The sequence below is a fragment of the Heterodontus francisci genome, chromosome 47 (assembly GCF_036365525.1).
Source record: "Heterodontus francisci isolate sHetFra1 chromosome 47, sHetFra1.hap1, whole genome shotgun sequence".
In the NCBI taxonomy this organism is placed as follows: domain Eukaryota; kingdom Metazoa; phylum Chordata; class Chondrichthyes; order Heterodontiformes; family Heterodontidae; genus Heterodontus; species Heterodontus francisci.
The window spans coordinates 17,890,797-17,907,217 of NC_090417.1; the positions used below are offsets into that span (position 1 = coordinate 17,890,797).

Sequence of the window (16,421 nt, forward strand, 5' to 3'; positions counted from 1 at the left end):
TATACTTCATGGTTCTCTTTTCATCTCTAAACCTGTTATCGTTGCTTGCTTTTATTAAATAAGTGGGATAACTTCCGTTTCTCCTTGTATTTATGTATTATTGTATTAAAGGTGTCAGCTGTGGCTCTGGCTGTAGCACTCCTACCTTTAAGTCTAAAGTTTTTGGATTCAAATCCCCCTCTTGAAATTTCAGCATATAATCCAGGCTAACCCTCCCTGTGCAGCACTGAGCACTGTTTGAGATGTTGGATGAGATGTTAAACTGAAGCACCATCTGCCCTCTCAGGTGGATGTAAAAGATCCCGCAGTACTATTCTGAAGAACAGCTGGGCAGTTCGACTCAGTGTCCTGGCCAATATTTATTCCTCAGTCAACATCACTAAAACAAATTATCTGGTTATTATCTCACTGCTGTTTTGTGGGAGCTTGCTGTGTGTAAATTGGCTGCTGTGTTTTCGACATTACAACAGTGCCTACATTTCAAAAATACTCCATTGGCTGTGATGCATACTGAGATGTCCTGAGGTAGTGAAAGGTGGTATAAAAATGCAAGTTTTTTTCTTTTGTTATGATACTTTGTTTTCAGTAGCACTCTTGGCTTTGTGTTCTGTGTATAACCATGGGCTGTTTTACGACGATGAAGGTGCTATTTAAATGCATGTTGTGCTGTTCCAGATCCTGTACTGTCTAGGGTAAGGGAGGACGCACAGTGGCGCAGTGGTTCGCACCGCAGCCTCACAGCTCCAGTGACCCGGGTTCAATTCTGGGTACTGCCTGTGTGGAGTTTGCAAATTCTCCCTGTGTCTGCGTGGGTTTCCTCCCACAGCCAAAGACTTGCAGGTTGATAGGTAAATTGGCCATTAGCAATTGCCCCTAGTATAGGTAGGTGGTAGGGAAATATAGGGACAGGTGGGGATGTGGTAGGAATATGGAATTAGTGCAGGATTAGTATAAATGGGTGGTTGATGGTCGGCACAGACTCGGTGGGCTGAACGGCCTGTTTCAGTGCTGTATCTCTAAACTAAATATCAGTCAGCATCTTTCCTCCTGCTCACTCTCCAACTGCAAATGCTTGTTGCTTTGGATGCTGGATGAGGGTTGCATTGATCTGAGCTGCATTGGCCATGGTTGAGGAGCTGGTCAATATTCTAAGTCCAAGCTCAGACACTATGTGGCAGAGAGGATAGCCAGAACTCATAGAACTATACCCTGGCACAAATCAGCATCTTCAGGAGACTCTTTAGCTGGTGAAGGCAAAGGGGTCATCAGTACAAGATGGTCATTAATAAATCATATGAGGAATTTGGGAGAAACTTCTTTACTAGAGAGTGGCGAGCATCTAATAGTTATCATCTTTAATGTGATATTGACTCAGGTTATTGACATTTATTTTCCATATTACTTCTTCAACATCACTGCTGTGTGTAGTCACAGATCAGTCCTGCTTTTTGTAGCCAATGACAGTTCCCTCTGGATAACAGTCACTTTCACCTTTGATCGCTTTGTGGCCATTAGATGCCAGAAACTGAGATCAAAACTGCGGCTATGGTTCTAGTGACTGAGTGCAAGCCATTCTGCATAAAAAATATTCCCATGTATTTTACCTTTACCTCTCTGGACAGATATGATTATGTGCCGTGGTTTTGTTATGTAAAATCAAACTACTGTATGCTATTATCTAATTCTCTCTCCACAGATGCTGCCAGACCTGCTGAGCATTTCCAGCACTTTCTTTTTTTAATAAAAAATTCCAGCTTCTGCGGTATTTTGCTTTTATATTATACTCGGATTGTGCGGGGGGGGGAGGGGGGGCTGCATTTGAGTGGTTCGATTCGATTTTAACCCCATATCCTCCACTCTTCTTGATCTTGCTGCTGAACGCCCTGAACGTAGGGGTGACGGCAACACCGAGAGGTGTGATGAACCTGAGATGAAGACTGAATAAAATGCATCATTTAACTCCTCGTTGCTTCCAACACCTTTGTACTGTTATAGATGACGTATGTTTTATATTTTTTGATTAATAGATTTATAACCCTACATATAGTCCATGGTTTCAATGGCCCAGTCAGTATTTTCCAAGAAGTTGGATTTATGCTTCAGTTTTGAGTTGCTGTACATACACATTTATTTATACACTGACTCAGACTAAATTCAGAAAGGCGTTGAAGAATTTGGTCAGATATCCATGGACGCTGATTGTTAAATTGAATAAATGATGGAAACGAATGCAGTCAAATCAGTTAGAATCACAGGATCCTACAGTGCAGGAGGCTATTCGGTCCCTTGCAGCTGTGCCAGCTCTTGAAAACATCTAAACAGTCACACTTCCTTCAGTTCTTTCTCTGTAACCCTGTAATTTTCACCCCTTCGGGTATTTATCCAATTCTCTTTTGAAAGTGAGTACTAAATCTGCTTCCATCGCTCTTTCAGGCAAGGTATGACAATTGGCAGCGTCAAAAGATCTCGCCTCATCTCCCCTCTTTTTCTTCTCCCTATTCTACTCAATATTCATCCTTTAAACTAACTGCACAACCCTCCAAAAAGAATCCTGGCGCAATCTTCCAACTCATTTTAACTCGTGCCTTTTCTAACGACTTATTGTTCTGCCCCATCTCTTGTCAGTGGCACCAGCTCCTCTCGGTTAGCTTTCTCGTGTGTGATCTGGGACAATGATCATTAGGTGGTTCACACCCTTTCATCCTGATCTGTTCACGCTCAGGTTTCCATGAGAGCTTGATAGATGGCATCAGGAACAAACACCTTGGCTATTTTTTAAAATCCTTCTCTCTTGTCCAGGAGTGCTAAGGCCAATGTTAAAGCTTCAACTGTTTGCTTTGTTTGGCTCATTAACATACTAGGGCAGTATCTTTATGCAATGAAATAGCAGGGCAGCTCTATCATAAACTTACCGTACTACACAGGTCTAAATCTTTTATCAAACTGAAGGACTGGAGCAAATATTACTGCACATTTTTGTCGAATTTAAATGATTGCTGTGCATTTTCATTTTAATTATTTTTAAAACTTAAACTCATTGTATTAATATTCAAAGTTTCAAATTATTTCAATATTTCAAAATATATACATAGGAATGCACCAATATCAGTACGTAGCTGTCAAATACTACAGTAATTTATGATATATTAATATTGCTGATATTTTCTGATGCTCATCAACATGAAGGATTTTGTGCCAGCCCTGTGTTTGCTTTGGAGGAACTGGTGTTCATAATTGGGGGCCATTTGAAACACACCACCCACTCCTTCGGCTGTGAGCCTCGGCAGAATGCATTCATGGTCTTTCCCACTGTGGAATGTTGACCAAGCTGGCATTCAGTGTTTCTACTCTTTTCTTGCTCCTCTCGATGTGACTGAGTGGGTAGCACTATCGCCTCCGTCTCAGAATTTTGTTGGTTCAAATCCCACTCCTGCACAACATTTCGGCAGACACTCCAGTGCAGTACTGAGGGATGTTACACGATGAAAGGAGCAGTCTTCCAGATGAAACTGATGCCTTATCTGCCCTCTGAGATGGATGTAAAAGATCTTGTGACACTATTTTGAAGAAGAACAAGGGAAATCTCTATCCCCCCATCCCCCCCATCTCAGACCAAGTGTCCTTGCCAACATTTATCCCTCAATCAACGTCACAAAAACAAATGATCTGGTCATTATCTTAAAAGCAAAATACTGCAGATGCTGGAAATCAGAAATAAAACCAGAAAGTGCTGGAAATACTCAGCAGTTCTGATGAAAGGTCACAGACCTGAAACGTTGACTCTGTTACTCTCTCCACAGATGCTGCCTGAGCTGCTGAGTCTTTCCAGCACTTTCTGTTTTTATATCTGGTCGTTATCACCCTGCTATGTGTGGCAAATTGGCTGCTATGTTTCCGACATTACAACAATGACTTATTTCAAAGGTATTTTCCAGTTGAGGTTGTGAAAAGTCCAAGTCTTTCTTTTCTCCAGAAACAACGCAGGGATATTTTGATTCAGCTTCCACAGAAGAAGTGAAATGACCTTATTAAAATAGAGTAATTTAATATTAGTTGTATGTTTTGAATTTCTATTCATGAAGTGCATTCTCGAATTGACAGCTGCCATGGTGGCACGATTGTAATCAGAAGCTCATTGTGTGGGGCACCATAGTCTGATTTCTATCATGGTGTCATGCAGCATGTTATAGCATTCCTACTGGATTACATGGGCTGACAAAAAGTTGGTGAATAGCATGGTTTAGCATGTATTATGACCCAAAGTTCCCCCCCCTAAACATCGTGTAAATTCCCCCTGGGATTCCAATCAAAGTCACATTCGTCCAATGTCTGGGAGCAGCACTTAGCCATATACCAGGTAGTATAGGAAGGGTTTAAACTGCTACAGGTATTTCCTATGATGAATAGGGAAAAGAAGGGCAGGTGACCGAACCTGCACTCGCACATGCTCTTACGCTATGTCTGTATTTCCATACCGAAACCTCTCAATCAGCATGACAACAAATAATCTGGTCATTTATGTCAGTGTTGTTGGTGGGAGCTTGCTGTGCACAAATTGGCTTCTGCATTTCCTACATTCAAACTGTGACTCGTTTTAAAACAAGTTTGTTGTTGGTCCTGAGAACATGAAAGGTCCTGTCTAAGCATGTTTGTTCTTCTCTTTCTCTCTTTTCCCTGACCTTTCTCTCTGAGGCCCATGTCCACTGACCTGTCCATAATTTCAAAGCTTTTAAAACCCAAGCTTGGTGCCATTTGCTGACTGACCTCATCTGCTGTCGAATCCCATGGTGACAGCCCGATTTACCCTCCTTCAGCTCAGGTTCTCCGATGAAAAAGGAAATCCAGCCTTTAACAAAGTTCTCAATGTCATTTAACAGCATTGATACACTTTCAGCAGGGGACGACTGGGAGCACTCAGGAACAGAAGCAATGGCTGCTTTTCCTCTCCTTGGACTGGAGGCACTCAGACCAATTGAAATGCACACTGGCCGAGGTCAGGGAACTCAGCGGAGACCAGCGCTCGGTCCTGGGATCTTAGTGACTACTATGACACAGTGAGCAAGAGTGCTGGTACAGGGTCAGAAACCACCAAATATCCATGGAGGCTCTAAGACCTGTGTTCAGGCTAAACTGTCCTCTCTGCCTGTCCATCTATCTGTCTCCATCTCTCTCACTCTCTTCTCGCTCTCTAGCTTTAGCACTGAGTCCAAGAAAAAAAGCATTTTTTTGTATAATATGCCTTTGGAACACAGGAACAGGAGGCCATTCAGCCCCTCGAGGCCGCTTCACCATTCCAAGAGACTGTGTCTTAACCAGAAGCGTGGATGAGGGTAAATCCTCCTGAAACAGCTTACTAATCAAATTAATTTTACTTCTCGAACACTTATTGAATGATTAAGGCTTGGGTTTATGAACTATATTGTTCATTAGAATGTAAACATTTGTCACTGTTGATTGAAGGGCTGACAACTCATCCCCTGTGCCCACCAGGTGCTGTGCTCTACTTTGTAAGTTATTTCAGTTTCCCCCAGCACCCGCACTGGTTGACTGCCTGAATAGACCAGGGCATTGCTCCCAGTGCCAAATGAACCAGGCTTCCCAGTCAAACCAACTGAATGAGGCCAGGCATGTGGTCCAAATGGTGGCAGGGAGGCAATTGGGCTAAGTCTGGGTTACTGGGACTCGCGGCCCAATGCCAGACAGTACCAGTCCTGACTGCTCCAATACACAGTTCTGGTGAAAGGTTTCCGACCTGAAACGTTTACTCTGTTTCTCACTCCACAGATGCTGCCAGACTGTCGAGTATTTCCAGCATTTTCTGTTTTTATTTAGCTCCAGCACACAATCACCCACACCTCTCCCAGATAACCAAAACACCATGCTCACACTGCCTGAAAACACTCACCTGTTCCGGTGAAGATGACAGGTGTCGAGGTGCTCCTTTGTTTCCCATTGTCGGCGAGGTTGGAGGAGTTGCCAGTGCTGGGGAAGAGCTTCCCATTGCGGAACACCACGAACTGCAGCTGGCAGGTGGAGCTGGCAAGATTCAAGGCCGTGGGCGTGCGGGCAAAGAGAGACGGAGGCAGCTGGACCGACGCCAGTGCGATGCTGTTCTGGAAGGGCAGAAAGAAACAACGTGTCACAACACACCGCACACACATCAGCACCAGACACACACAGACACAAACACACACAATTGTACCGCACACACTCTCACAAACTGACATTGCGGACACTCTCACATACAAGCACCACACACACAGATACCAGTCCTGGTCTGGTCTCTCAGTCCTGTTCGGGTCAGGTTTGAACAGTTACCTTGATGGGAAAGGTTTTCAGGGAACTGTTGAGATTCCCGGTGCTGCAGCGGAAGTTGAGTTGGGGTTCAGCTCCATCGGCCTGTCTGTCGATGCTGGTGAATTGAAGTTTCCTCTGGAAAGCTGTGCAGCTCAAACCCACATAACCAGCCGGTTTCACCAGGAATGCCTCCAGGGCAATGTTTCCGGAAACCTGGAACCAACAGCAGCAGCTGAGTGATCCGATGTTTAACTGACAGTATCACTGAGGCAAACACTACCTCCTCTTGAGTGAAATCCCACCTCCTCTCTCTAAACCCCGCTCCTCTCTCCATGAACCCTGCCTCCTATCTCATACTCTTTATTTGTTTGCTATTTTTCCCCACCAAAAGTCTCTTCAAACCCTACTTCTTTGACTCAGTTGTTGGCCACCTCCCTTAATTGTCATAACAACACCTTGACACCGAGCAACAGGGGCAAAGAAGAGTTGGGATCCTGCTATGCTCCATGGCGGAGGAGGATCGTGGGGAGGAGTGATTGGAGTAAACGCGGCTGGTGATTCTCTCAATGAGTAATCCAGTCGATTCCGGTGCTCCCTGGCAGCTCGCTCCAAAGAGGCCTCAAAGCCACTGTGATTTCAGTGCTCAGCCTGTAACTCTCTCCAGACCAGGTGGCAATAACAACAGATACAATGTCCACTTACAGAATAAGTTATCAGGAAACTTCCCAGAAGCTTACCTTGGTGATGGCTTGTGAATTGGACGTCAAGGTGAGGCTGGCAATGCGCTCCACCGATTGGACGATCCTGCTACAGGCTCCGTTCTCCTTCTGGGCCATCCAGAGAATGTGTTCATCCACCAACATCATATTACTGGCCATTTCCACTATCAGATCACCCATCTGAGGGTGGGGAGAGAGAGAGAGCCGGGAGTGGGGAGGCGGGTGTGAAAGGTGGGAGAGAGAGGGAGGGAGGAGGTAGAGGGGGAAAGAGAGTAAGGGCTGGCGGAGGGGGTGGGGGGGGTGGTGTGGTGGGGGGGAGTGGAGGGGAATGGGGTGAGAGAGAGGGACAAGGCAGACAGGGAGACAGGTGGAGGGAGGCGAGAGAGAAAGAGCCGGGGCAGGTGGAATGGGGAGAGAGAAGGAGGAAGGAGAAGGGGAGACCGGTCGAGAGGGGGGAAGAGAGAGAGAGCAAGGGGAAGGGGAGACATGTAAAGGGGAGAGAGTGGGGTGATGAGAAAAGAGACGGAAAAAGAGAGGAGGTAGAGAGGGAGAATGTTGGGAGAGGGAGAATGAGGTGAGAGAGAGAGAGAGGGAGGGAGTGGGTAAAGAGAGAGAGAGAGAGGGGGGAGGGGTCAGCTAATGATTGTTTCAGCAACAGTAATCTGTATCTACAACTCTTGAAACAATGGATCGACTTCAAGACTGGAGTGGCCACAGTGCAGGGGAGTGGCTGAAGGAGAAATGCTGGTTTTTGCAATTTGCTGCAGTGTCACTGTATTCTAGGTAGCTCCAACTATCTCACATCATAAGACGATTACAGATTCAGCCATTCCCAATTCATCCATTCAGAAAGACCTAATGCTCCCTCACAATGCAGCATCCAATTGTTCCTTAAATAATTGCACTGGATTTGTCTCCATCTCTCTACCTCGGTCCATTCCATGTGTTGATCACTCTGTGTGAAGAGGAACTTTTAACATTCCCTGAACACATATCCCTTTAGAAGATCAAAGGTCATCTCTTTTACAAATCTCTTCACTTTTCTCCCCATAATCAAGACCTTTGGTACTAACTCTGCCCTGCCCCAGCAGAAACTTAGCGCTGTTTCCTGGTGACCAGAACTGGACTCAGTATCAAGGTGCAGTGTGACGAGTGGTCGATCCAGTTCGATCACAATGTCTCCTGCCCTTGCACTGTACTGTTCAGGTTGTGATTTATTCAAAGTGATATTTTCCTGGTCAGAGGCTGCAGAACAATTGCCAGTTTCTATCCTATTTTCTTGTGAGAATGAAACTACACAAAAAATTGTGGAACATCCGCACAGCATTCAGGCAAGACACAAGACAAGGTCTAACAAAAACAAACCACAGATGTTTCAGAGATACGTTACATCATGGATCTCATCTGTGAAGCTGATGAATTTCTCGATCATCTGAGCAACGTAAATTACATCCATCATATCCAGAAAATTGGCAGCCTCGACTGTGTAGGCGAGCAGTTGGCGAGCAAGGGTGAGAGCGTTGGTGCTATTGATGGGCATCTACAGACCACCCAAAAGAGAGACACAGATAGTGAGAGAGAGGGATGGGGGGGGGGGGGGGGGGGGGTGATAGTAAGAGAGAGAGAGAAAGAGAATTGCACCAAAAAATCATTGGAAAAATATTACTAGCAGCAGTAACTTGCTCATTAACATTTCACCACAGTTGTACTCCATATTCTGAGGCACACAAATAATTGCATGGATTTGAAACAGAGTAAAGCTCCCTCTACACTGTCCCCATTGAACACTCTTGGGCAACAGCATTCTGGTCTCCTCCATTTTAAGTGTGGATGCAGCCTGCTTAGTCATAGTCACAGAGATACAGCACTGAAACAGGCCCTTCGGCCCACCGAGTCTGTGCCGACCAACAACCACCCGTTTATACTGATCCTACATTAATCCCAGATTCCCTACCACATACCCACCATTCTCCTACCACCTACCGACACTAGGGGCTATTTACAATGGCCAATTTACATATCAACCTGCAAGTCTTTGGCTGTGGGAGGAAACCGGAGCACCCTGCGGAAACCCACGCAGTCACAGGGAGAACTTGCAAACTCCAAACTTACCAGTTTAACGTTCTCACTAAGAGAATGGATAGAGGGATGTTCAAAGGCTATTTGTGGTAGCGTTTACATTTCAGCAGCAGGTCAATGACTGCTTCCGACCCTGGAAGGAACTCACCAAGATGAAGGTGTATAGGACCCTGGTGTAGTCATTCGTATAAAGACACTCAGAATAATCGGCCTCTTCCCACCGTCCCGACCGCTCACATTTCCGGAAAGTCTTCTTCTCCAGTGAGGCTCCATTTAGTGAGGTGGAGGGGTACGGATACTGCAGACACGGCTGGTAGGCAGTGATCCCGGCCAAAGTGCGAGGCCACCTGGCAAGGAAACGAACAGCCAAATGTCAAAATAAAAGTGGGATCGGGCTGAGCGGTGGAATCCACAACCCCCCACCCACCCTCCTTGATATGCAACCCCCCCACTGCCCAGAAACCGCTCTCCCTCACCTCATTTTTAGGACACAGGAACAGGAAGAGGCCATTCAGCCCCTCGAGCCTGTTCTGTCATTCAATTAGATCATGACTGATCTCAATCTGAACTCCATCTACCTGGCTTGGTCCATAACTCTTAAAACCCTTTCCCAAGAAAAATCTATCAATCTCAGTTTTGAAATTTTCAACTGACCCCCAGCCGCGACAGCTTTTCAGGGGAGAGAGTTCTTGATTTCCATGGCTGTTTGTGTGAAGAAATGCTTCCTGACATCACCCCTGAACAGCCTGACCCTAACTTTAAAGTTATGTTTGTTCTAGATCCCCCCACACCAGAGGAAATAATTTCTCTCTCTCGGCCCTAGCAAATCCTTTTATTATCTGAAACAGTCAATCAGATCACCCCTGAATCTTCAATACTCAAAAAATACAAGCCTAGTATATGCAACCTGTCCTCATAATCTAACCCTTTTAGCCCGATAACGTTCTGGCAAATCTGCGCTGCACCCCCTCTATCTCAATCTATCCTTGCTGAGGTGCAGTGCCCAGAGCTGAATGCAGTTACTCCAGATAAAGTCTGATTTGAGGCTCTCTTCAGCTGCCGCACAAGTTCTTCCCCACCAACTATCAACTCACAGAAGAGCCTGGTGAGGATCTGTGCTTGGACAGGACGATGATGCATAGTTCAATAACTGTCTGCTGGCACTAACAATCTGGACAGAGTCGAGCTGACTGTTCTCCCTTCTGTGAGCGACAGATCAGATGTGGGTGGGTGGTGGGCGAGGGCTGGGCATTGGGAGCAGAACAGGCACTGACCAGCAGAGGGAGCCCTCCACCCTCTCAGCTCCACATTCTGCCTTCCCAAGGGTTGTGGTGCCAGGACAGGCAGCAACTGCAGGCTTTGATATTCTTACAGTGCAATCACTCCCCTCTCAACACTCGATTACAAGGTTCATACCTGCCTGGCAAGGTACTCCAGACAAACCGTCAATAAAGCATTACAGTGTGCAATAATAAACCTGGAATGGCGGCAGCACATTTGACAGATAAAGACAAGAGAACAAGCATCACCATGGCAGATTGTCTTCTCCGCTGTTCTTTCAAGGGGCTCACAATCATTTTGCAAACGGGCTGCAGGCACTAGGATTTCCAACTCTGATCGGATGTGTTTCTGGAGCTTTCATCCCATGACCTTCCACCGACAACAGTGCTGCCCTCATGCTGCCTGTGGTTGCCTGACATTTCCATCCTTGTGATACCCTGCCCTTCCCATGGCCAATTGCAAAGCAAACAGATGCTTCACCTGAATGCAGGATACGTAGCTGTCAGTCAAACAATCTTTTTAACCCCCCCCTTCCAATATTTTTATAACTAATAAACAAATGTGTTGAAAGAAACTTTTTAAGCAACACCATTTTGTTTCATGATGATGCCCTGGGTTTTGCTCAGAGCACTGCCCTGGAGTCTTCTTCTTTGGCCTCCTTATCTCGAGAGACAATGGGTAAGCGCCTGGAGGTGGTCAGTGGTGTGTGGAGCAGCACCTGGAGTGGCTATAAAGGCCAATTCTAGAGTGACAGGCTCTTCCACAGGTGCTGCAGAGAAATTTGTTTGTCGGGGCTGTTACACAGTTGGCTCTCCCCTTGCGCCTCTGTCGTTTTTCCTGCCAACTGCTAAGTCTCTCCGACTCGCCACACTTTAGCCCCCCCTTTATGGCTGCCCGCCAGCTCTGGCGAACGCTGGCAACTGACTCCCACGACTTCTGATCAATGTCACAGGACTTCATGTCGCGTTTGCAGACGTCTTTAAAGCGGAGACATGGACGGCCGGTGGGTCTGATACCAGTGGCGAGCTCGCTGTACAATGTGTCTTTGGGGATCCTGCCATCTTCCATGCGGCTCACATGGTCAAGCCATCTCCAGCGCCGCTGACTCAGTAGTGTGCAAAGCTGGGGATGTTGGCCGCCTCGAGGACTTCTGTGTTGGAGATACGGTCCTGCCACCTGATGCCAAGTATTCTCCGGAGGCAGCGAAGATGGAATGAATTGAGACGTCGCTCTTGGCTGACATACGTTGTCCAGGCCTCGCTGCCGTAGAGCAAGGTACTGAGGACACAAGCTTGATACACTCGGACTTTAGTGTTCCGTGTCAGTGCGCCATTTTCCCACACTCTCTTGGCCAGTCTGGACATAGCAGTGGAAGCCTTTCCCATGCGCTTGTTGATTTCTGCATCTAGAGACAGGTTACTGGTGATAGTTGAACCTAGGTAGGTGAACTCTTGAACCACTTCCAGAGCGTGGTCGCCAATACTGATGGATGGAGCATTTCTGAAGTCCTGCCCCATGATGTTCGTTTTCTTGAGGCTGATGGTTAGGCCAAATTCATTGCAGGCAGCCGCAAACCTGTCGATGAGACTCTGCAGGCACTCTTCAGTGTGAGATGTTAAAGCAGCATCGTCAGCAAAGAGGAGTTCCCTGATGAGGACTTTCCGTACTTTGGACTTCGCTCTTAGACGGGCAAGGTTGAACAACCTGCCCCCTGATCTTGTGTGGAGGAAAATTCCTTCTTCAGAGGACTTGAACGCATGTGAAAGCAGCAGGGAGAAGAAAATCCCAAAAAGTGTGGGTGTGAGAACACAGCCCTGTTTCACGCCACTCAGGATAGGAAGGGGGTCTGATGAGGAGCCACCATGTTGAATTGTACCTTTCATATTGTCATGGAATGAGGTGATGATACTTAGTAGCTTTGATGGGCATCCAATCTTTTCTAGTAGTCTGAAGAGACCACGTCTGCTGACGAGGTCAAAGGCTTTGGTGAGATCAATGAAAGCAATGTAGAGGGGCATCTGTTGTTCGCGACATTTCTCCTGTATCTGACGAAGGGAGAACAGCATGTCAACGGTCGATCTCTCTGCACGAAAGCCACACTGTGCCTCAGGGTAGACGCACTCGGCCAGCTTCTGGAGCCTGTTTAGAGCGACTCGAGCAAAGACTTTCCCCACTATGCTGAGCAGGGAGATTCCACGGTAGTTGTTGCAGTCACCGCGGTCACTGCCCTGGAGTCTAACTAAGGAAAGGGTAGGACCTATCAGAGATGGACAAGGGAACTTTTGCGTGGATGCAGAAGATGTGGGCAGGGTTCTTAATGAGTTTTTTGTCTCTGTCTTCACAAAGGAGAAGGATGATGCAGACATTGGAGTTAAAGAGGAGGAGTGTGAAATATTCGATACGATTAGCATAATGAGAGAGGAAGTACTAGAGGGTCTGACATCCTTGAAAGTGGATAAATCACCAGGGCTGGATGGATTGCATCCCAGGTTGTTATAGGAAGCCAGGGAGGAAATAGCGGACGCGCTGAGGATCATCTTCAAATCCTCACTGGATACGGGGGAGGTGCCGGAGGACTGGAGGTCTGCGAACGTTGTACCATTGTTTAAAAAGGGTGCAGCAGATAGGTCAAATAATTATAGGCCAGTCAATCTGACCTCGGTGGTGGGTAAATTATTAGAATCAATTCTGAGAGACAGCATAAACCACCACTTAGAAAGGCAGGGGCTGATCAGGGATAGCCAGCATGGATTTGTTGAGAGGTCATGTCCCACTAACTTGATGGAGTTTTTTGAAGAAGTAACAAGGAGGGCAGTGCAGTGGATGTGGTCCACATGGATTTTAGTAAGGCATTTGACAAGGTCCCGCATAGTAGACTGGTCAGAGAAATTAAAGCTCATGGGATACAGGGGAATGTGGCAGGTTCCAGAATTGGCTCAGTTACAGGAAACAAAGGGTGGTAATCAACAGATGTTTTTGTGAACGGGAAGCTGTTTCCAGTGGCGTTCCACAGGGCTCAGTGTTGGGTCCCTTGCTGTTTGTGGTATATGTTAATGATTTGGACTTAAATGTGGGAGGCATGATTGGGAAATTTGCTGATGACACAAAAATTGTAGTTAATAGTGAAGAGGACAGCTGTAGACTCCAGAATGATATCAATGGTTTGGTTGAGAGAGCAGAAAAGTGGCAAATGGAATTCAATCCAGAGAAGTGTGAAATAATGCATTTGGGGAGGACAAACAAAGCAAGGGAATACACAATAAACGGGAGGATATTGAGACGGGTAGAAGAAGTGAGAGACCTCGGAGTGCATGTCCACAGGTCCCTAAAGGTGGCAGGACAGGTAGATAAAGTGGTGAAGAAGGCATATGGAATGCTTTCCTTTATTGGCCGAGGTATAGAATACAAAAGCAGGGATGTAATGCTGGAACTGTATAAAATGCTGGTTAGGCCACAGCTGGAGTATTGCGTACAGTTCTGCTCACCACATTACAGGAAGGACATAACTGTTCTGCAGAGAGTACAGAGGAGATTTACAAGGATGTTACCAGTGCTTGAAAGTTGCAGCTATGAGAAAAGATTGGATAGGCTTGGGTTGTTTTCCTTAGAACAGAGGAGGCCAAGGGGTGACGTAATTGAGGTGTACAGAATTATGAGGGCCCAGATAGGGTAGACAGGAAGAACCTGGGATTAGAATAGGTAGGTGCTTGATGGCCGGCACAGACACGATGGGCCGAAGGGCCTGTATGACTCTATGACCTGTTTCCTCTAGCGAGAGGTCAATTACCAGGGGGCACAGATTTAAGGTGATTGGTAGAAGGTTTAGAGGAAAAACATTTTCACCCAGAGGTTGCTGGCTGTCTGGAATTCACTGCCCGGAACGGTGGTGGAGGCAGAAACCCTCAACTCATTTCAAAGGGACCTGGACATGCGCCTGACGTGCTGTAACCTGCAAGGCTATGGACCAGGTGCTGGAAAGTGGGATTAGATTGGGTGGTAAGTATTGTCGGCCAGCGCAGAAACAATTGGCTGAATGGCCTCCTTCTGTGTGGTAATTTTTCTATGGTTCGTTGGAGATCTGCCAGTAATTCCTGGAAACTCCAGGGCAATCCTGAAGGGTTGCCAACCCAGCTTGGAGCACAGTGGAATCAATTGCACCTATATTGAGAATTTAAGCACAACACCAGATAAAAGTGTGGTGCCAAGAAATTGGCCCGTTTTCAAGCGCTTATTGGATGACCAAGGCAGGCAGGGAGCACGCTTCCATTTCTAGTCGGAATTGCACTGCCTACCATATTGGCAGAGCACATCGGGAGGGAGGGAGAGAGAGTCAAAGAGAGAGTTTAAAAGCAGCGCAGGAACTCAAGATGTAACAGCACAGTAAAGTCCTCAGTTGATTGGTTGGTGAATACTTTGCTATTTTGCTCATTTATCTTTCAAAACTCAGGTAATTTATCAGTCATTGTAAGCTTTTATTAGTATTAGTAAAGTTTAGTAATTCGTAAGTTGATTGGCTGGTGAGTGCTTCGAGTAAGGGATAGTGTGTTTCATAGACAGCTGAGGACATCGGAGTTCAGGAAGATATATAAATAAAAACAAAAACTGTATAACTAAATAACCTAAGTAACAATGGCAGAACAGGTGTTGTGTTGCAGTTGTGGAATGTGGGATCTCCTGGACGCCAACACAATCCAGAACACTTTATATGAATGACTTGGATGAAGGGACCGAAGGTATGGTTGCTAAATTTGCTGATGACACAAAGATAGGCAGGAAAATAAGTTGCAAAGAGGTCATAGGGAGGCTACAAAGGGATATAGATAGGTTAAGTGTGTGGGCAAAGATCAGGTAAATGGAGTATAATGTGGGGAAATGTGAAATCGTCCATTTTGGCAGGAAGAATGAAAAAAAAGCATATTATCTGAATGGTAAGAGATTGCACAGCTCTGAGATGCAGAGGGATTTGGGTGTCCTCATGCATGAATCGCAAAAGGTTAATATGCAGGTACAGCAAGTAATTAGGAAAGCTAATAGAATATTATTGTTTGTTGCGAGGGGAATTGAATACAAAAGGAAAGGTTATGCTTCAGTTATCCAGGGCATTGGTGAGACCACATCTGGAGTACTGTGTACAGTATTGGTCTCCTTATTTACGGAAGGATGTAAATGTGTTGGAAGCAGTTCAGAGAAGGTTTACTAGACTAATACCTGGAATGTCTTATGAGGAAAGGTTGGACAGGCTATGCTTGTATCTGCTGGAGTTTAGAAGAGTAAGAGGTGACTTGATTGAAACATACAAGATCCTGAGGGGTCTTGACAGGATGGACGTGGAAAGGATGCTTCCTCTTGTGGGAAAATCTAGAACTAGGGGTCACTCGTTAAAAATAACGGGTCGCCCATTTAAGACAGAGATGAGGAGAAATCTTTTCTCTCAGAGGGTTGTGAGTCTTTAGAACTCTTCTCCTTAAAAGGCGGTGGAAGCAGAGACTTTGAATATTTTTAATGCAGAGTTAGATAGCTTCTTGATAAGCAAGGGGGTGAAAGGTTATTGGGGGAAGGCGAGAATGTGGAGTTGAGATTACAATCAGATCAACCATGATCTTATTGAATAGCGGAACAGGCTCGAGGGGCCGAGTGGTCTATTCCTATTCCTAATTCGTATGGTTGTATGGTTAAGGACAAACAAGAGGTGACTTATACCCCCAGTAGAAGCAGGTGTTAGTGCATTCTGGCGCAGGGGAATATACTTTGCACCCCTGCAGAACAAAAATGGGTGCTCCCAGATTTATGGGCCCAGGTATGGAGGAGCTGGGAGCACAATCACTGTTGAGAGCCAGACGTCCTCCTGATACACACTCCATATCACAAATCAATGAAATCTGACATAAGCATGCATCAGCTGTGGCTCAGTGGGCTGCACTCTTGCCTCTGATTCAAAAGGTTGTGGGTTTAAGTCCCACTCCAGAGGCTGAAACACAAAATCAACTCTGAGAATCCCAATGGCACAATCTTTGTCCATTAACCACAGACCGTCTGAAGCTCGAT

The 16,421-nt window shown here is 46.1% G+C and overlaps 1 protein-coding gene across 1 annotated transcript in view; it reads right to left on the minus strand.

Annotated features, from left to right (window-relative positions):
- Positions 1-16,421, minus strand: part of adgra2 (adhesion G protein-coupled receptor A2) — a 166,655-nt gene that overhangs the window by 19,371 nt on the left and 130,863 nt on the right. Inside the window, exons 9-13 of the mRNA XM_068023383.1 lie at positions 9,244-9,442; positions 8,407-8,556; positions 7,035-7,196; positions 6,319-6,510; positions 5,906-6,113 (exon numbers count right to left, since the gene is read on the minus strand). Of these exons, the coding sequence (XP_067879484.1) occupies positions 5,906-6,113; positions 6,319-6,510; positions 7,035-7,196; positions 8,407-8,556; positions 9,244-9,442 (911 nt within the window). The remainder of the gene's footprint in view (positions 1-5,905; positions 6,114-6,318; positions 6,511-7,034; positions 7,197-8,406; positions 8,557-9,243; positions 9,443-16,421) is intronic.